Source organism: Ammospiza caudacuta, chromosome 19 (assembly GCF_027887145.1).
Source record: "Ammospiza caudacuta isolate bAmmCau1 chromosome 19, bAmmCau1.pri, whole genome shotgun sequence".
NCBI lineage: Eukaryota > Metazoa > Chordata > Aves > Passeriformes > Passerellidae > Ammospiza > Ammospiza caudacuta.
The window spans coordinates 10211845-10233708 of record NC_080611.1 but is presented as its reverse complement, the minus strand read 5'-3'; the positions used below and the strand labels follow the sequence as shown (position 1 = coordinate 10233708).

Sequence of the window (21864 nt, the reverse complement as noted above, 5' to 3'; positions counted from 1 at the left end):
CAAGAAAAGCCCTGGAAATTTATGACCAGTGCAGAGTAAAGTTACCACTAAAGGTAGTGAGAGTTAGCACTTTTCATCTTCAAAGAATTTTTCAAATGTTACCAAATTAATATAATTAGTTAATGAAAGATGCAGTAATAAAAGCTACTCTAATTACCTACTGTAGTCTTAATTATCTCCTTACTAATGCCCACAGAAGAAGGCTTCCACTTTACATCCTCAAAACATGTGCCAACAATAATTCTGAATACAGGCCTCTCTTCAAGTGCCTTCTAAATTCAATTTACATCCATTGATGTGTTTTCTCTCCTCGTTCATGAGAAGAAAATCTCTGGAACTTTGAGAAAAAAAAAAGCCACATGTGAATGTTAATAAAAATTAAAGAGAATTTTCTTCCAGAAATACAGATGGAGATGATTTAAAATTTTGTCATTAAAATATTTGATTTTCAAAATCTTTATCTCTCCATGAAGCCAGAATTATATGCTGTCTGGGCAAAATTAGAGTCAAATATTTAGAGTCCAAAATTTAGAGTCAAATACAACTCTGTCCAAAGGAAGCAGCCAAGAATCCCATCCAGATTTTTAAAAGCAATCATTAATTTTGCTAAAACATTTCATGGAGATAAATAGATTTATCTGGGTTCATGACTACTCCAAATAAATTGGGCAAATATATCTGTGAAGAGCATTGATGCAATGCCATGAGTCTGAGCAAAACAAGGGTGTTCTAAAAGTGAAATAATTATATTTGAGCCAAATTTCTGGGGCATCCTCAGCACTTTTTGGGTTTTCACTGAGCTCCTGCCCATGACACTGCAAACAAAAACAAAAAAATCCCTGTACTTGGAGTTCTCTCTTGGTTTTGGTGCAAAGCAAAGGAAATCTTCTGGTTTTAACCTAATACATATGTCTGCTGCTCACATATGGCAAAATTCCTTTCTGGTGGGAACTTTTTCGCTGTTGTTGCAACACACAATATATCCAAAAAGTCTCCTTTGATGTTGAACTATTGCTCCACCACTCATTATGCTACTGATTCAAAATGAAAGGCAAAATTTCTGCTGTTTCTGTTAAAACAATGGCTTTGTTTTTCCAAACAAGGTTTTCTACAACCTATATGCAGGGGCCAACATTACTGCAAGAGAAAAGAAAATCTCTTATTTTACAGAGAAAACAGTCATGGTGTTTAATAACACGAATTATTTCTCTATCCTATAGGTACATTACAATTGCTGTTATGACTGTACAGAAAATTTAGGCTTTATTGCTCCTCAGGAACAGAAATTAAAATGCCTTGAGCAATATTTGACATCTCTCTTTCCTATTTTAGTTTCACTGACCTCCCAGCCTGTTACCGTCAGTCCAATTCAGGATCTGGCGAGGCTGGGAACAGCTTTGGATGGGTGGGGGAAAGAGGAAAACCTGCAAAGGCTGCTCCTCACAGTGTCCTACCATGCACTGACAGCAAATCTGTCATGATTCCTCATGCCTAATATTTAATTTTAACCACTAAACACTATTTCATGAAGAGTGAACATGAATTACAACACAGAATGAAAATGCAAATCGGTAATACCTTTGTGAATGTGTCCCTACAAGAGCTGGCTGCCCATTTTCTGCTGCCATTATGAAAAAGAAAAGTAAAAAAAAAGGTTTCCTTGGTCAGGAATGAGATACAAGGTGTAATTTCCAAAGGCACAGAATTCATCATGAATAATATGAGCTCCCACATAGACCAGGGCACATTGGGAAGTTTGGCTCACTTTGCTGATGTTTCAAAATGGGAATGGAGAACTTAAAAAATTCTCCAAGCTGGGGGCTGTGCTCATCCCCACCAGTCAGGCAGCTCCTGCTGCACCAGGCTATGGGAAAAAAAGAAAAGAAAGGAAAGGAAGGAAGGAAAGGAAGGAAGGAAGGAAGGAAGGAAGGAAGGAAGGAAGGAAGGAAGGAAGGAAGGAAGGAAGGAAGGAAGGAAGGAAGGAAGGAAGGAAGGAAGGAAGGAAGGAAGGAAGGAAGGAAGGAAGGAAGGAAGGAAGGAAGGAAGGAAGGAAGGAAGGAAGGAAGGAAGGAAGGAAGGAAGGAAGGAAGGAAGGAAGGAAGGAAGGAAGGAAGGAAGGAAGGAAGGAAGGAAGGAAGGAAGGAAGGAAGGAAGGAAGGAAGGAAGGAAGGAAGGAAGGAAGGAAGGAAGGAAGGAAGGAAGGAAGGAAGGAAGGAAGGAAGGAAGGAAGGAAGGAAGGAAGGAAGGAAGGAAGGAAGGAAGGAAGGAAGGAAGGAAGGAAGGAAGGAAGGAAGGAAGGAAGGAAGGAAGGAAGGAAGGAAGGAAGGAAGGAAGGAAGGAAGGAAGGAAGGAAGGAAGGAAGGAAGGAAGGAAGGAAGGAAGGAAGGAAGGAAGGAAGGAAGGAAGGAAGGAAGGAAGGAAGGAAGGAAGGAAGGAAGGAAGGAAGGAAGGAAGGAAGGAAGGAAGGAAAAGGGAATAATTTGACTCAAGGAACAGAATCAAGTCTCTCCAGCAGCAGAGGAAAAAAATTTAAAGTAGGTCATTTAACATAAAAGAAAAATACATGCAAACACTTTGCAGTGTGGCAGGCTCTAATATAAGCTATTTTCATTTTTGACAATTCACTGGCAGCACATTATAAAGTTGGGATCATCAGCATTAGCTTCTGAGCAGTCCCATAACACTTCCACATCAGACTTCATCTGGCGTCTTTTGGAGATCACCTGAGCACTGTAAGGATTCTCAATATGCCAATCTTTTCCAGCTTTGCTCCTGTAAGATATTTTGCTGAATGTTTTCAGCGTTTTCTATACACACCTAGTTGAGCTGACCAAAGTTTTAAAATAATTTTCCTGCAAAAATTAGGTCTATTAGAAGGAATTCCAATAGAAGGTGGGCAGGCCCTGGCACAGGGGACCAGAGCAGCTGTGGCTGCCCCTGGATCCCTGGAATTGTCCAAGGCCAGGCTGGACAGGGCTTGGAGCAGCCTGGGACAGTGGAAGGTGTCCCTGCCCATGGCAGGGGGTGGGATGAGATGAGCTTTAAGGTCTCTTCCAACCCAAATCTTTTCAAGACTCCATAATTCTAAGATACATCCCTAAAATACTTGATTGATGGCACCAGCAGGGCTATTTGGAGACATAAAATTAGGCAGGGGCTTAAGCATTTTGCTGAGTCAGGGCTTCACTGCAGGACATTATAAACTCAATTCTTTTGAAAGGCAAAGGATGCCATAAGGTCCTGCAGAGATAACAGTTCAAAGCAAACAGCAGCATAAATTGTAAAGTCGGGCGTTTTTGTCAGGGGGAGCCAAGGAGGGAATTGTTTTTGCTTTGTTTTAGTGGCTCAGGTGACAGGAGGGAAAGGCAGGCAAGGTTCAAAGGCTGTAATAAACTGGCTTTCATCTGCTTTTCTCAACGGGCCACAAAAGCCAACAAGCACTTGCCATGTCCAAGCCCTGCTTTGTCTGAGAGCAGCACACTTTGGGGCTGTTGTGATGAAGTCAATCACAAGCCCGACAGCTGCAAGATCTACTGTAATATCTCCCTGGAGTATTTTGCACTTTGCTTTCACACTCCTTCCCCTTTTTCTGAGCCTGCACACGTGTCATGGTCAAGAGCAGAGCAGAGGCTGCCAAAAGGAGAAAAGCCCTGAACTGTCTCCCCGCTTGCACTCACCCAGGTTTAGGCAGGAACACCAAGTGGTGCACATTTACCAGATAAAATGAATCTTTTAAACCCAAAGATACCATGACATCTTAAGCATAAACTTATAAAGGAAAAGTTCAGAACTCCATTTTAAACCACTTATGAGAGGATTTACCAAGATTCTGCCTAATGTTCAGCTGACGCTTTGTCAAAAACATTTATCACGAAGCTTTTGAAGTTCCTTAGCTCCCCCCAAGTCATTAAAACTTGAACTGCAGAGTTTGTTATCAGCCTCAGAGCACACACAAAATACATCAGGTATTTTTTCAGTCAACCTTTCAGTCTGATTTGGAGACTATTATCCAAAATACAACACTCCCCATCAGGTAATGTCTGACAGATAATGCTGAGCAGGCGGAACCGCTGCGCCCGATTGATCCGCGAGACAATTTTCATTTCCTAATTTGCTTTTTATTAAACACTTTGCAATCAAAGGCAACAGCGAGGAGTCTGCCATTCTCTGAGCAGGTTTCCTGTGAAGACCTGATGTCAGCTTCAACGTTTTCAGGCAACTTTTTGAATTTTTGATGCTCTGTCGCAAGAACGTCTAAAACGTTGTGTCAACACCGTGCTACTGCAAAACTGCTGTTGTGAACACAAATTAACCAGAAAAACACCTGGTTCTGCTGCTTGCTGTGCTCTTAACAACACTTCTGCAAAAAACAACCGTCAGGGGTTGGGGCAGAATTTCCTGCAATGACTTGGAGAAGGCCTGAGTGTGATAAAGCAGATTTATCAATCACTGGCTGAACAGGGCAATCTTCATTCCCAACCAGCTTTATCACCAAACTGCCACTTTGGGTGGGTGTTCAGATACTTCACACCTGGAGCCAGCCCAGAGGCTCCAGCAGACCCCTGGTGCTCTACAAATGTCTCTTTTAAATGCATTGCTCCTCAGGGATACACAAAAACCTGGAAATATAAACATTTCTAACAAGCCTTACAAAGCCTCTTATTTTGTTATGTTCTTTTAAGACAGAAATATGAAATATTTCTAATCAATAGGCCAATCTGATTCCCAGTAGGAATGAAAGAAAAGCTATTTATTTTGTGCAATCAAGTGCTCAGTATTGCTGCAATTCTCCCATTACATAAAATAACACACATTTTCTTGCACACAGGCACACACAAAGAAATCTAATAATGCCTTTTTACCTTTCAAAGTAACCTTAATCAACAAAATTAACTTGCAAGGCAAACCACTGCTTTTTGAACTGAACAAGAGCGAGCTTGACTCAACACATGTGAGATGTGAGAGGCAGCAAAGTAATATCTGCTAAAATTATGTCTGGAAGCCAAAAATGGGGCGATTCTTGACAGGGGAGGATGCACACTTGGAAACTTGGAAATTCTTTTATTCAAAGTCTTTAATGACCTCCAACCCAATTACATTTGCAACAAGACATGACAATGCAGTTGCTCCTATTTAAAAGTATGAGTGAAAACGGAGTATTTTTGAAGGCTGGTTCTTTTTTTTTTTTTACTTTTTAATCATGTTGAGATGAAGCTCATTTACTTAAAAAGAAAAAAATGAAACAGAACGTCCTCTGCAGCTGGTCAAACAGATTACGAAACTCAAATCTCAGTAGCCTGAGGAAAACCAAAACTGTTTCTATTTTATAGAGCATTAGCTTTATACTTTTTAAAAGAGGCATTAACATAACTGATCAGAACATCCCAGAATGTTTCTGATCTAGTTAATCATATGACGTTATGACAGAGATTCTTGCTGTCATAATGCCAATGTTTCTAAACATTTCTAAAATCCTTTAAGTTCTTTTTTTTTTTTTCTCCAAATTAGACATGGGGAAGATCTATTTCGGTTTCTTCAGAAGTTTTTCCGTCCATTTTAGAGCTCCACAAAAATGGTGCAGGATATTTCAGACAGACACATACACACATAGCAAGGAACAATGTCAGGCTCCATGACCTATTTAAATATTTCTGATAGCTTTTATACAAAATATTTTACTCTAATTCCTGCATAGTCCTCATCACTGTATTTCCTTAACTCTGTTGTATTTTTTACAGCTGAAGTGGAATCATTGATTAAAAAAAAAATCAGAATTTATCTAGTTTAAATTTATTTGGTTTGTTTCCCTTAAAAGCAATTACTTAAACATTCAAGCCCATGCTGCATTTTTTGGTGCTAACAGTTTCTCCAGCAGAGGTAAGAATAAGGTGTAATTTATACACAGGCAAGCTAGGAAGAGGATAAGAGGGGAAAAACACTCAGCAAAGTTATTGCAGTGCCTCAGATACAATTTTAGTGGGGTGTCAAGAGCTCTTATCACAGTTGTGACAAAGCAGATTGATTTCCATTGAGAGCTTTTGGGCTTTGTTTGTTTGTTTGTTTTTGTGGGGTTTTTTGATAAGTCTGTTTCAGCCCAGTTTTGAGCTGGAACTCTGCTGTTTCAGTGTGAAGATCTTTCTGCTGTGGCAGAAAATGAAAATGCGCAGGCAGAGAGGGGCTCAGTCCCACCCAGCACGAGTCCTGTTGAGTTTCTTGTGACTTTAAGGCACCCCCAAGATATTCCCCTGCTTTTGCTTCCCAGGGGCACCCACAGGGTCCTGACAGGGCAGCTGAGATACCCCCAAAAGGCACAAAAAGCTTTTAAAAAAATATATGTAAATAGTTCCAAGCATTCTATACAGACAACATTTTTTAAATGCAACAGGACTAAAAATAACAGAAAACAGATCAGGTTCTGGAGCACCATGAGTTTCTCATTTAAACTTCTCTCATTTAAACTGCAGTTACTTCATGCATCCCCAAACCTTCCCCGTAGCACAACTGAGACAAAAACTGCAGGAAAAACAAGAAGAAATAAGGAAAAATGTGAAAGATCTGAGAATTCCAGTACTGGTTAAGTTCATAAAGCTCAGTCTAGTTCAGGATCTGATAAGGAAGCACAAATGAGCTTGGGCTGTGCTGAGATGGAGAAGGGACATCAGCTCTTCACCCACCACAAGGCCGAGTTAGAAACACAAATGAGAGCCCAGCAACACCAAACTCCATCGGCAAACACACATTTCCACACAATGGTTATGAATGGACACAAACACTGAGTAAAAGTGATGTGTTATTCTGGGAGCAGGAAGAAAACAATACATGAGGCAGGAGTCCCTCCTTGGAGTCCAGAGCATGGCTGTGGTCAGAGGTGCTTCCAGGCACACAATTAAAATCCACTGATAATATCCAAATTGTTAAATAGTCTTCAGTAATTGCTGCTCTACCTCGCTGAATTACAAGTGCAAGACTGGACAGGACATGAATGATATTGACAGTAGAAACAAAAGCAAGGGGAATTTAAATACAGCACGTAGAGTTGTTTTCTGGAGCCAGAGAGTGTCAATACCCACCCTGCATTCTCCTCCCAGCTGCCTGCAGAGTCCTGGCTTGGTTCAGTGCTGCAGGTGTTCCTGCAGGTACCCAACATTTGTCAGCCTGGATTTTTTATTTATACAATTCCGTTCTGCCCCTGCCAGGCTTCTCAGTGAGCAAACAAACTCACTTTTCATGTTCAGTGTTCTTGTTTGTACTTTTACCCTTTCTTACATAACAAAGCTGGCAGGGAGCAGAGCAGGGAGAGCACCTGGGGCTCTGCTGTGGGTGCAGGGGTTGGACACTCCTGGTGGGCATCATCCCTCCCTGAGTGAGCACATCCCCTTCTTGGGTCTCCTCCAGGTGAGATCTTGTGTGACCGTGCTCACAGGGGTCTGAGGATGAGGGAAGAGATGAGGATGTGACTCCATGTTTCAGAAGGCTTGATTTATTATTTTATGATATATATTACATTAAAACTATACTAAAAGAATAGAAGAAAGGATTTCAGCAGAAGGCTGGCTAAGAATAGAATAGCAAAGAATGATAACAAAAGCTTCTGTCTTGGACAGAGAGTCTGAGCCAGCTGACTGTGATTGGCCATTTATTAGAAACACCCACATGAGACCAATCCCAGATGCACCTGTTGCATCCCACAGCAGCAGATAATCACTGTTTACATTTTGTTCCTGAGGCCTCTCAGCTTCTCAGGAGGAAAAATCCTAAAGAAAGGATTTCCCATAAAAGATGTGTGCGACAATCTTGCTGTGGAAAGGTGGGTGCAGGGTGGCAAGGGAATGAAAAAGCCAAAGAGGTCCATGGTGCCACAGGTGGGAGCTCATGGCAGTCCCTGGGCACTCACGTGGAAAAATGGGAAGGAAAACATTACAGCACTTCAGGTTTAACATATTTTCAACAGTTTTAGCTGAAAAGAGAGATAGCACAACCTTCCATTGGAATGAAACTGTTGTGCTGCTCAGACAGGGACTCTCAGGAGCCTGGATGGACTCAGTGATCTCAGAGGGTTTTTCCAACTTTAATAATTCTGTGGGTCTGGACCAGCACCACTGCCCACCTGGCAAGGGCACAAATGATGTGTTTGCCTAAACCACAGGATATCTGCATGGATTTTAGTGCTGTCATGTTCCTAACTAATCATTTCCCTGGAAAAGCGACTGGTTCGTTTTCCCCTGATCTGGTTCTAGAAGAACTTGCATCCACTCCTTTTTGCATTACAAATGAGCTGATCTGTTTTCAGGACACCATGAGTGATGCTCTCATTCCTCCCCACACCAGGCTTTGTTCCTTTGGGATGATCTGAACTGAGAGACAGCAAACCCCAGGGCAAAACTGAGCTGGGACTTCCTGGCAAATCTCAAGAGGGAAGTGAACAGGGCATTGCATGTTTTGTCTTCTATGGCCAACGTGGCCTGGTTTGAAATCCATGATCTCATGCCACACTGGGCCAGGAAAATGGCATATCCAGGGCATGGGTTTCCAGCATAAAATACAAGTGAGGTGATCTGATGTGACTCTATTCACCTGCCAACAGCCCTGGCAGAAAAATAAACAGGTTCTGGGGATGAGCTGCTGCTGGAGGCAAAGCAGGAACCATTAGAAGAGCTGCCCTGACCTGTGAGGAACTGGTGTTTTTGCTTTGAACTTCAGCACATCTTAATGAACTCTTCATAATTGGCAATCTGGGGTTTTCACCGATGATTTATTTTCTGGAGGTGCCAAATACAGGAGACAAATTCAACATTGGAAATACAAATTTCTGTCTCAGAGTTGGTTGTCCATGCTGGTGAAGCAGTTCCAACACCACTGCAGGTCACTCTCTGAGTTGTATCAGGAATTAGATTTGTACATGAAGGTCCATTAGTGCTGAAGAATTTGGTTTCATAATTACTAAAACATGTTGATTTAATTGAAGTCATTGACTTCAATGTGGTGAAGGCTTAAAATAAAAATAAGCAGAGACAGTTTTAGTAACAGAAGAAGTTAAAAAGTAGTTGTGTCCTCCTCCTTACTCGGAGTAGTAAGGTTTTGGTTGTGCTTGACTCATCCCTACCTTACTGCTCTTCCACTCCTCTGTTATCTGGCAGTTTTGGGGGAGATGCTGCCAAGAAATTAATTTAAAGTCCTAAATTTTATCCTGTAGGCAACCTATTTCAGTTTCCTGAGAATAAATTTCATAGACAGACCCCTGAAGAAGAAAACAGGTGAACTCTCTTTGCCCCATAAATCAGTCAAGAGGCCTCAAGAGGCCAAGGATACAAAACTAGAGATACTTGCACAGAAACACTTCACAAAAAGCTTCAACCTTGAGTTCACAGTCTTCTCCATAAGCCTCAAGCCCTCAGTCTTCCTCATGCATATTTTCAAGGGTCAACAAATAAATATTTACTGTCTCAGATCCTGTCCATCAGTGAATCAAGACTTGATGGTGCAAGAATCAGCAACAATGAACTGCTCCCAGGAAAAACTGCTCCTCCATCCAGTGCAGGATGGAGGATGGACATGAAATGCATATCCACATGCAACAGCCTCAAAGAATAAAGTGTACTTTTATCTAGTTTTCCATCTTATTATACACACATGTGCTGTATGAACACACAGAGGCAAGTTCCTTGGGCTGGAAGGCAATGAGGTGAACACACAGAAAATATTCACTGTAGAAATTTTAGTGGGAAAAGCTGCAGAGTGCAAGACACAGAATAGACTTTCCCTTGCTTCTGGACTCCAGAGCTGTTTTGGCTGCCAACAGTACACAAAATTTCCACTGAAGGGCAAATCAAACCAATTTCCCTGAGGATGGAGGCATCAGAAAACTCGCTGAGGTTATTCCATCCGTGCCTACGCATTCTCCGAGCGGATGAGCAGCTTCACTTTGAATCCATGTCAAACCACAAGGACTGGCTGATAATAACACTCAATTAACATGATCTCGTCCCTCTAGAAAAAGCTGGCAAACAGCTCCACCTCACCTTTCCTAGCTGGGCACAATGGGGTGATTGATGCTGTGAGGAAATGGGATAGGTTTGCACCGAGGAGCCGACGGGTCAGGTTTGGTGACAGTGTTTGTAGGTTTAACCTCTTACCCAAACCTCCGAGATGAAAAAGCCACTTCTGCTGAGCACACAACTGTGAGAAAGCCAGAGCTAGAGCTGGCAAACACCGAGCCGGGCTAATTAGACAGGTGTTTTGAAAAACCCCAAACTTTACACTTTTATTTGGACCTTTTGATGTCGTAGCTGGTGCTGTTTCACACACTGGGGCTCCAGAGAGAGGCAGGAGCTGCTCCCCTGCTCGGCTCTGGGGGTGAGTTTGCCATCTGATCTGCTGAACACACAGATAAAAGTCACCGCAGACTTTTCTCCCTTTTCAAGTGCAGCACTGTAACTTGGAAAGTTCTTTTATTCTCCACTCTGCTGACGCAAGAAAGTGGCAGGAATATGGCAGCTCTGGCTGCTTTCCTTTTGTAGCTCTTTGTAAGTAATCTTTTAATGCTAACAAAACAATAGGTATTTTCATTTTGGATGGAAAAAAACATTCCAGTAATAGAAAATTAAGGCAATGCCTTTCAAAAAGTCTAAGAGTGCTACTGACCACTTGATTCTTCTCCTACCCTGCCTTTAAATATTGGTAAATAGTTACCAGGCACAGGTATCAGATTCTCCAGGTTTCTCTTGTTACACTTAAGAAAGGCCCAACTATTATGAAAATGGTGAAGTTTAACAAAGATATTTCTATTTCCCTGTGATGTGCCATTCAAAAGTGTTAGCCAGTCGTTTTTTTAAAAAACACTCTTGATATTTGATCTTCTTGAGTTTCAGTTACATATAAAGCTGGAGAGCCAGCAGAAAATTCTAAGTGGAATCTGAAGATTTCTTAAGTCAACACTCGTTTTGGCAAGAGCATTTTAATGCACAAAGCTGAAATCCTCAGTGACTCTCTCCTGCTGATATCCCTGGAGCAGCCAGCACCACGATTAGCACAAAATCAAAAGCAACATACAGCTCTGCAAAAAAAAAGGGATGTGGACACAAATTCTGCGAGTGGTGCAGGCGCAATGGCACCAACCAGGGCACCCTGGTGCTGTTCCAGCTCCCCTGGGATGAGCCAGGCTCTAAGAGAGATCTCTCAGGGAAAAGAGATGCTGATAACAAAGCAGGTCCACATCCCCAAAGCCCTGCTTGCCAAACCCTGCAACTGCCCTGGCTGTGCCAGGCTTTGGAAGCCCTCAGAGCAGAGCTGGAGATGTCTGTGGCCCGTGGAAGGCTGGCTTTGAAGGCGCTGCTCTGCCCAGCGCCCTTTGCTGGTGCAAGCCGCGGTTCACGCAGGTTCTGCTTCCACCTCCACGGCTGGAGGAGCCCTGCAGCCAGGGCTGTTCCAGGAGCAGGGAAGGAGGCTGTGTTCCAGGAACTCACTGGAACTGGAACAAAGCGCAGCCCTTGGAAAGCCCGCACAGCCCTGTGCACTGACTGTTTTACAGATGCCCCGGCTTTGGACGGCATTACACGCTTGTTTTTATCTTTATAATTTTTTTCCTCCCCCTCTCTCCAGTAAAGTCCCAGACCTTGGAGCACAGGCTCTTCCTCCTGGGCATTCTGCCTCCTAACTCCTGGGTATCTCCCCAGCTCTGTCTTTTTTAAGCACCACTTTCTCCTCTACAGAAAAGTCTTTCTGCTCTTTGGAGAGAAAAACGCCTTTGAAATGCAGCAGTAAACTCTGAGCATCACAGCAGCCTTAAAAAAGCTGATTTCCATTTTCCCATAACAAATTCTAAACCTTGTCTGTCCTTCTTTACAAACTGTGTGGGCTTATATCAGTATTACTTAACACTTTCTAATAAGAATGTTTTGTCTGCACCTTTTTAATTACCCAGGACCCCTCTCAGTGTTATTACTCCTGTTTTGTCAATTAAAAGCAGTGAATTTTATGGCTGGGTTTGAATTTTTTTCCTGTTTTTCCAGTGCAAAATTAGTCCACATTAAACAGTTTAGCTGTATATGACTTTATATTTTATTCTGCATTTATAGAATCTTTAACTCCATAACCTGGAGACAGGTGGCATCCCTTCAATTAAAAGCAGTGAATTTTATGGCTGGTTTTGATTTTTTTCCCCTATTTTTCCAGTGCAAAATTAGCCTAGTCCACATTATTAAAAGCAAGACAGTTTGTCTGTATATGACTTTACATTTTATTCTGCATTTATAGAATCTTTAACTCCCTAATCTGGAGACAGACATGCAGCATCCCTTCTGGGGCTAACAAGGAATAAAAAGGACTTCATGCAGCAAAGTGCCTTCTGGAGGGAAAATAAAACGTTGAGGGCAACAATGATAATGTAGGAAAAAGTAAAAATACCAACTTTTAAACCTGTCAGATAAATCTGGACTGCAGTTCAGAGGAAAAGGCAGACACCAGCTCTAGTCTTTTATAAAACTTGTAAGTCTGATTTTGCTGTTGGCCATGGTAAGTTCTTCAATGTGTTGAGACATGAAAAGTCAAGAAAAATGCCAGAGTGCAAAGTTTGCTGCAGGAAAAAAAAAGATGACTCAATTCTTTGCCTCACAAAGCATGTCAAAGATATTATAAAGTACTTACAGATGCTCAGCCACTCGGATTGCCTGGCTGGCCAAACATCTGAAAGCCTGTAATTTTGAAGAGAAGGTGCTATGCTTCAGACAATGAAATAATTTCTGTGGCAGCAGAAAAAGAGAGATGGTTTTGAAAGGAAGAGTTTTTAAAATCAGAATTTCAGTTGCGATCAATAACTATCTAAGCTTAACACGAAAGTCAGCCTGTTTTAATTATCATTTATAAGGAATGTGTCAATACAGGCTTTTAAAGATAACCAGGTAATGGAATCAAGAGACAGAGCTGAAAACCTCAAGGCTAAACCTCTAACAGAGAGAATTTGGGTGAAACTACAATTTACATCAACAAAGGCTGTGAGAAACAGGTGCCTCAGGGTTTGCACCCCATGAAACAGAGAAAGCAAAGCCATGAAAGACCTGCAGATCTAATTTACCTATTCTTTTGGAAGATGTGACTTCCTCTGCTGATCAAACAGAATATAGGAAGTTATGAGCAAGATAAAATCATTTGCCTGGTAAATTTTAAGGTCTGCTTTCCCATGCTAAAGCACCAGTGCTGGTGCCTTGTAATTCCCTGCTAATAAAAGACACTGCAGAGTTATGAGTGTTATTACAGGCTAAAGTCAGTGACAAAGAAATAAAGATCCATGAAAAAAGCATTTTATGTATTTAACATCAAGTTGGTCCCTTGCAAGTCTTTCTTTCACCATGCCAAATGGTTTATCATGGCAATGTTTGGGCACAAAGGCAATTAGAGGGATTAGAAATGCCTCTGGAGAACTCTGTGACATCTCCAGGCTAGTGACAGTGTCTGGCACCACCAGCAGTGGGACATGTTCTCACCATTGTGTCCTACAAGACATGAGCCAGAGCCAACACTGAAATGCTGACCTCCCTTCTACAGGCACTGCTGGCTAAAAAAAGAAACAAAAAAAAAAAAACAACAAACCCCCCCAAAAAACCCAAAACCCCAAAAACTCCAAAAACCCAAAAACTCCAACCCAACAATAAAACAAAGCAAAACCAAACCAAAAAGCCAAACAACAAAAAAACCCCCAAAAAACCAAACAACCAAAAAAACCCCCTTCCATCCAAACCAAAAGAAAAAGACCCAAAAAACCCAAACAACAAAAAAACCTGAACAAAAAAACCAAAAAACCCAAACAACCAAAAAACCCGAATAACCAAAAAACCCCCTTCATCCAAAACATCAAAAAATCTCAAAGAACAACCAACCAAAAAAGACCTCTTTACCCGAACCAAAACAACAAAAAACCCCAAAAAACCGAACAACAAAAGAAACCAAACAACCAAAAAAACCCCTTCATCCAAGTTGAAACAGAAAATACAACAAAATATCTTTAAAATTTTATCCATAATGTGGGTCTGGTCTAAATCCAAAATTTATCCTGAGCTAGTAGTGAGGTTGTAGCAGTTAATTCTGGTTAATTCTGCTCCCTCAGTGTATCCTGGGGAATAAAGCAAGTCAAGACTCCCCTTCCAAAAAGTCCTTGACACAATCTATGCCTTTTCCCTAAGTTTTAGATGTTCATTTAGAGTTTATACTAAACTTTCAGGGTTTTTTTTCCCTAATTCATGTCCTCAGTGCTGCCACACAGGATCACAGCCTCCTGAACCACCACTCATTCCAGCCTTAATTTCCACCTTTGCCACAAACCCTGGGTGAAGTCAAGGCTCTGCCCTCCTCTCTCCCTTTCAAAACTAAAATTGTTCCTTCTCCAGATCAGGGCAGCTTAGGCTGGGTTCTCTCAGATGCCTCTCCTCCCTTAATAAGCACTAATTAAGGGCATTTAAACCACTTAGATTTACCTTTGCTTGGGACTTTTAAACCAATAAACTAGAATTATTTATTTATTACCAACTCCAACCCAGAGTGCAATGCTGGTGTTCCAAAAGGTGTTTTAAGGACAAAAAACTAAATACCTCTGCAGGGCTGCAGTCACTCCAATGTTCCCAGAGACCTAATGTGCTTGTCCTTTTAATAAGGAATATTATTTGTAGTTACCAGCGGAATTTGCTAATAGACATGGCTGATGATGAAACAGAACTACAAGCAAAATTAGCTTGTGCATCGAATTTTTTAAAATATAGGTTTTTGATAGAGAAATTTGGTAATTTTTACAGTTGCATGGAGGAAATTCACTGTGTTGATAAAACTCTCAGTTCTTTCCAGAGGAAAAGATCCCTTGGCTCCAAGATACAGCAGCATTTAACAAATATAGCAAATTTGTTAAACAGCATACTTAACAAATATAGATGTCAGGAATACTCAATGCCCACAAAGGCCCAGACAACTTAAACCCCAAAATTTTTCCCTTTGTTCTGCTATGGTTATAAAACACTTTGACTTTTTTTCCCCCCCTCTCAACATTTTTAAACATAGCAAAGAAAAACAACTGTTTCAAAATTTTTCACATGAAGGGGAACATTATTATAGGCCATTCTTTCCTAGAAATCTTTTAAGTCTTATTTATTAGCAGAATCAATCTGATCGTAAGCTGGCTAACATACAAAGTGTTGAAATGTGTCATCTTCCAACCATGCTTTGCTAATGAAATCTTGGTGTTAATTCAGGGATTTAGCAGAATCCTAGAATCTGTAACAGGAATCAAACAACAATTGTGGTTCATCTGGCAGAAAAAGCAGCATTTTCCCCCTTTTCTGTTGTGGGTTTGTCACTGTATGCTCTCCATCATCCATTTCTTTCCAGAATCTACTTTTTGATGTGGAGTCCCCACTTGGCCATCAACTTCAGCATTAAAATGCTCTGAACATGTTTTGCAGCTCCAATCCCAGGAAATGTTTTGTACTTCCAATCCCAGATCCAAAAGGATTTCATAAAAAACTGAACAACTAAGCCTAAACAGCCAATGCTGGGATTTCATAAATAACCTCAAGGTATCTTTATGATGCCACCAAGTTCTTGTTCTGCCCAGAACAAGAAAAGCAGCAGAGGAGTTTGGTAAATGCTCTGACTGTTGGAATTATCAAGCTCCAGGCTGCTGTGGCTGGATCGCTACGAAGATGTAAGAAACATAACGTCAAAAATTTAAAATAAAATTAAAAGCAATAAAATAAATAATTAAAATTAATAAAAATAATTTAAAAATTGGGTTCCTGATCTCTGGGCTGAGCACAGCTGGGCACAGCTCAGTGACCAGGTGAGCTCTGCCCTTTGTCCCCCCTGTCCCAGCCCAGTGTCCTTCTGTAGCTATGATATTTTATGACAAATCTTTTCTTTAAGATTTTTTTCTCCTGAGAAGCTGAGAAGCCTCAGGAACAAAATGTAAACAATGATTATCTGCTGCTGTGGAATGCAACAGGTGCATCTGTGATTGGTCTCATGTGGTTGTTTCTAATTAATGGCCAATCACAGTCAGCTGGCTCGGACTCTTTGTCCAACAAGTTTTTGTTATCACCCTGAGCCACAAGAGGGGAATGTGAGAGCCAAAGGTTTATCCTGATTTTATGTGTGGTGACAAGTCCATCCTGCCCTTAGCCAGACCTAACACAGAGCACCAAGGCCTCCAAGCATTTGTCTCAAACTGCCCCAAACTGAGGCCACCTGAAGGCAAAAAGCCTTGTTCAAATTGGGTTTTTTGGCTGTCAAAAGAAACAGGAGGTTCTTAAAAGATCCATTATTATATATCCAATATATCAATTATATTGGATCCATTATTATATATCCAATATATATCCATTATATTGCATCCATTATTATATATCCAATATATCCAATTGATATATTGATCCAATAGATCATATTGATATATATGCAATAGATCCATTATTATATATCCAATATATCCATTATATTGCATCCATTATTATATATCAAATATATCCAATTGATATATTGATCCAATAGATCATATTGATATATATCTAAAAGATTCATTATTATATTTCCAATATATCTATTATATATTTAGATATACTGGATCTTAAAAGATCCAAATATATTTTTGACTAATATTTAAGATACTACCTTAAGAAATACTGAGTGGAAGGAGATGGATGCAATTGTGCAATAATAACAAATCAGAAATCTTTTACTAGCAAAGAGAGTCAGGAATTTGAATTAACATCAAAATCATGTATTATGGCATCCACATCTGGATATCACTTTACTGCCTACATCCAAAACTTCTCTGAGAGCCAGTTGGTTTCTGTAAAAATGTATTTCTCTCTTTGAAAGGAAATAATAATTGGAAGGTCTTACAGGAAGCCACCCAATACCAAGAGAGGAAATTGCAATCTGTTCCTCAATGTTAGTTTAAATCAATGTTATATTTAGCAAAGGCTGCTTTTTAATGATAGTATTTTCAGTAGATTTTACTACACTGAGTCTCCTCAAAGGCTTGCATTACATTAAGAATTGCTTTGTTTGTAGAAAGTTTCTTTAATCATCCCTCAAGGTCTTCAGCTTACCCTAGGTTGGATGTTGTTCCCCATCTCCAGGACATCCAAGATTACATTTTCACCAAAAATCCTTTTTTTTTTTTTGCCCCAGGCTAATAAAAAGCAAAGTATTTCTGCATATGCTTGCCTAGAAATATGTGTGGTTCTTAAAAATACATAGTGATCAAATATTAAAACCACCTTTTTCTGTTTCCAAAAGTACACACAGCATTTTAGCTTCCTAGGAATTTTCTGCCTGAGTATCTGGACTTCAGTAAATTTCCATTAAATCAGTGGTTTCAAAGGAAGATTTTTTTTTTAAAGTACAGTATTAATGATACTAAACAAAAATCAAGAACTCCAAGCAAAACAGCTCCTCCAATTTCTTCTCCAAGTTGACAAAATCTTTTAAAACTTTCTCCCAGCACCAGTGCTAAAAACTAAAAACTCCCTGGGACACTGCTCAGAAATGCTGTGCACAATTTCCCTGTGGTTTTTATGGATTTCATTACATTGTGAAGTAATAACATCAAAATGAAGTTTATAATAGATTTACACGCAGAAGGGTTTCATGCCACCTATAATCATTACTGCTCAAAAACTGGCGTTGCCAACAGCTGAATTATTCCACTGCCTGGAACTTAAGAGAATCCAGAAATTCAAGGGTAGAGTTTGCACCAGAAGAAAAATGCTGCTTAAGAGTCTGAACCGTGTTTTTCCAACATGTAACTCAAGCAGGCACCGTGATAACTTGAATTATTGTGCATTTCTGACTCTGTGGAAGATGATTTCACTGTCACGGGGCTTCTGCAGATCTTGGGGGCCACTGGAAAAGTGAACTACAAACAATTCATGTTCCTGAGTGGTAAAAATTCACCTGTACCTGAAAATAATGGGATTTACCTGTGTTCCCTCTGCAGAGCCTGGTGATAAAATAACCTACCTGTGGTGATTCTACCTGCATACGAGGTTAGAGCCAACATTTTTATAGTTACACCTCTCACAGAGTGATCAGAAAGAATTTTTTTTTCCTCAATAAGCACACAAATAAAGGCAGACATTTTGCTTAAGAAAAAATAATGATAATTAAAAATCCATGAAAGAAAGGAAAAACATTCTGCAGATGTTGAGACAGTAATGACAACCTAGTGCAAGTCATTCCAATATAGAGGACAGTATTAACTGCACCATAATCCAATGGATTTCCAACATTTAAAAACTTCCATGGTATCTTTTAGGCACAAAAAAAAATATGTGAACTGTAGGAGTTGATTTTTCCATGAGGTTTTACATTTAATAATGTAATTCTTTGGTATGATTGAATGTCTTTACAATGGAAAAGGAATTTTTTCTATCCAACTTCTCATGAGTTGTTTTTGTTGTCAAAAGACCAGATGACAATTTCAAAATTTTCCCATTGCTCTTTACTACTCTGAGAAGAAAAAATGTTTAAAAGCCAATTCTGCTCACTTCTACAGGTGGAATTCTCTGCAGACACTTTGAGTCAAGGTGTCAAAGCAGCAAGAACACAGCGTGGCTATTCAGTCCCTTAAAACAATGAGAAAGGCCAAAGAATGGAATTCTGAAGCAAAATATGTATGAAAAATTACAGTAAAATATGTATAAAACTACAGATAAATACTTTAATCCTTTAACATTCAGCACATTTTTCAGTGGAGACCAAGGACAAGTTTTCCTTCAATGCAGCTTTAAACATGAAAGTTGGGAAGGTTTGTGAACACACTCTCCTATTTTTCACCTTTCCTCTCTCTCAAGCCCTGAAAACACAGCATAAAGCTGCTGGAAACACACTACAACATCAGGGCCAGTCCAAAAAGAAAGAGAACAGGAAAGATTCAAGTATTTGACGGACATGGATGGATTAGATTTGCCAAATGCAGGCATGGGATCAGCCAGAGGAGAGGGAGCCTGAGTCACCAGCTCCATCAAAGCTTTGGGGATGTCTGGGTGAGCTCTGTGTGGACAGGAACCAGCCCTGCATTCAGAACTTTTAATTACCCTCAGCCAGGCAGCAGCAGCAGCACTGCAATGCCCACGTTACCTTGATTGCTCTGTCATTATCTGTCATCAGCTGCTGCTTCTCATCCTCCAACTTCTGTGCAGCTTCCTGGAGCCGCTGCTCCACCGCGAGCTGCTGCTGGCTGCTCTCCTCGGTCAGCACGGAAATGGTGGCCTTCAGCTCAGCTATCTCCTGAAAGGAAAGCAGCGTGTTAAAGCTCTCCTCAATAAAATACACATATTGTGCATTTTTTTAAATATAAACATGGCAATGGGAAGCTCTGCTGTGCGAGCTGGGTGTTTGAAATAAGCACGCTGCACTCTAGCAGGGCATGGAGCTCCGGGCAGAGAAAAGGAGCAGAGCAAGGCTGGAAATGACAAGAATCGCTGGACACAAAATATTTGGAAGTGTTTTCCACTGTGACATTCCAAAATATTTACTCATGAGAACAAGGCACATCTGTGGAGCCTTTCCCATGTCTTCCATGCCTGTGAGTTTACACTGGGGGGCTGCTGCTCCTTTTCCAGGGGGGTATTTCACACCTTGATACTGCTGAGAACAAAAACACCCACGTTCACACACTGGGCTGAAATGTAAACCTGACAGTGACATTTCTGAGCTGCTGAAAGGAGCAGATTTTGCTGAGCAATACAGTGAGGACCTGACTCCACATCCAGACCTTTTAGGTGATTCACTCGTCATCTGTTGAATTGTATTTGTTTTACCTTTTCCATCACTGGGGAAAGTCATAACTAACCCTGATCCTTTAGGCATATTTACAGAATTTTAAACTGACATGTCATCACCCAGCAAAGCACTCAGACATGTGGGAGAGTCACTGACTTTAATGTATATATTCAAGCTCAAGGTTAAGCTGCTCTAGCAGCATATTATAGAATAATTCTAACAGCACTTTAGCACACAGGCAGTTCAGGGAGAGACTACCAGAGTGCTTAGACTTTGCTAGACTTCCTCATTGGCAAAGAAAAATTTATCTATGTTAATTACATTGTTATTTAGGAAAAGAATAAGTTTAAAAACCTAATAATAGGCCAGGACTAGTATAAGAAGAACTGTGCTACAAATGAAGGCACTGAAATCACTGGAAAAGCCTGATTAAAACTTTGTAGTAAATTTATTTCTCTTTGCCTACTTGAAAAGCCCAGGAAATAACCCAGATTATGTGTAAAACCTACCTTTGTATTTGAAATACATATTTCAAAAGATAATACCCATCAAAAAGAAGGGGTTTTGAGACCAATATGCCAAAGTTTAGAGATTATCTGATAGGGTGCAACTCTTTAGCCAGAATTAAGCAGTGTCTCCGGGTTTGAGTTCAGGTAATTGTTTAGAAGACAGACAATTTGCAGAAATGTGGTTTTACCAGGTGTGTAATGCACAGGAGAAAGCAGAAGAAAGCAATGGATTATGTAAATTATTAAGATAACAACTTGACCTCATGCAAAACTACAGCATTTTGAGTATATCTCATTTTGTCATTTTAAAAAGAAAACAAAGCAGCCAACTCCTCAGTATAACACAAACCTGAGATTTAAAGCTTTTACTGGGTTGAGAGCCTGGTCTAGCACAGGAGTTCTGAAATCCAAACAAGGAAATTTCAGCAGAAATTGATGAAGAAAGATCTGCTTTGTGCAGTACTTTTCAGAGCAAAAATTTCTATTTACTTTGTATAAACTTCAGAGGAAATTTCTTGAAATATCTTCTCTGTGTGGGTGTTAAAAGTGAATGTTCCAAGAGGCCACAGAGAGAGAGATTGGACAGATGTTGTCAGCAAGGCGACCACAAGAAAAGTTGCAATCCACCAATTATTAACAGTGAGCTACAAAAAAAAAAAAAAACCCCAAAGCCAAGAGTGTCCAAGGAACTTGGGGGATTTGATTTAAACCCACACAAGTAAAGAAATTCAGACATCAGGGTGAAATGGTTTTATTGAGCCAAACAGCCCTGACAGACGATGGATGTGTTGTGTCTGCCCCAGAAAGTGCCGAGGAGCTGGGCCCAGCTCTTGCCAGTGAAATGCCCCAGCTACAGCAAAGCCACCTTAATACAAAACATGTCCCCAAACCTTGAGACTGCTCTGCAGGCCAGTAAATATTATATATATGACATAATAAATTTGGTCAGTCTGACAAAATTTATTATGACATTTAGGTTAAAAAGTTCTTACCTTGCCCTACACTACCTACACGTTCCTGTGCAACAATTAAAGCAATTTCCCTCATCCCTCAGTTAAAAATTCAGAAATGCTTCAATTATTCTAACTGTCTTTAACAAATGGACCAAGAACCATTTTTGTGTTGACATTGGATTGTGTCTGGCATGGAGAGGCTGCCTTGATTCCACTCACATGTGGGTGACAATGACAAAAGGTAAAATAGAGGCAGCAATGGAAGGGATCTCTTCCTGCAGGTCTGATGTGGATTAAATGTTACTTTTTGAGCTTTAACCATTTCCTGCTTTTCAGGTTCAGATGGAAAGATAAAAAAAAAGAAGCCTTTTTTGTTGTGTCTTTCTTTCTTTCTTTATAAATAAGGCTCCCAAAAGTTACTAATATAAAATCACTGGCAGGGCATTTAGGACAGAGAACAATATCTCTGGTTTACCGCAGAATTGTGGAATTGGTGAGGGTGGAATGGACCAGTTTAAGGAATTATCACCCAGAGCTGGTTGTTCAGGATCAGTCCAATCAGGTTTTAAGTATCTCCAAGGATGGAGACTCTGCAACCTCTCTGTATGCAAATGAATGTGTAAAAATACAGGTTAGAT

At 40.4% G+C, this 21864-nt stretch overlaps 1 protein-coding gene across 1 annotated transcript in view; it reads right to left on the bottom strand.

The window, feature by feature from the left end:
• Positions 1 to 21864, bottom strand: part of CEP112 (centrosomal protein 112) — a 165138-nt gene that overhangs the window by 23110 nt on the left and 120164 nt on the right. The window contains exon 23 of the mRNA XM_058817258.1: positions 19120 to 19269. Within this exon, the coding sequence (XP_058673241.1) occupies positions 19120 to 19269 (150 nt within the window). The remainder of the gene's footprint in view (positions 1 to 19119; positions 19270 to 21864) is intronic.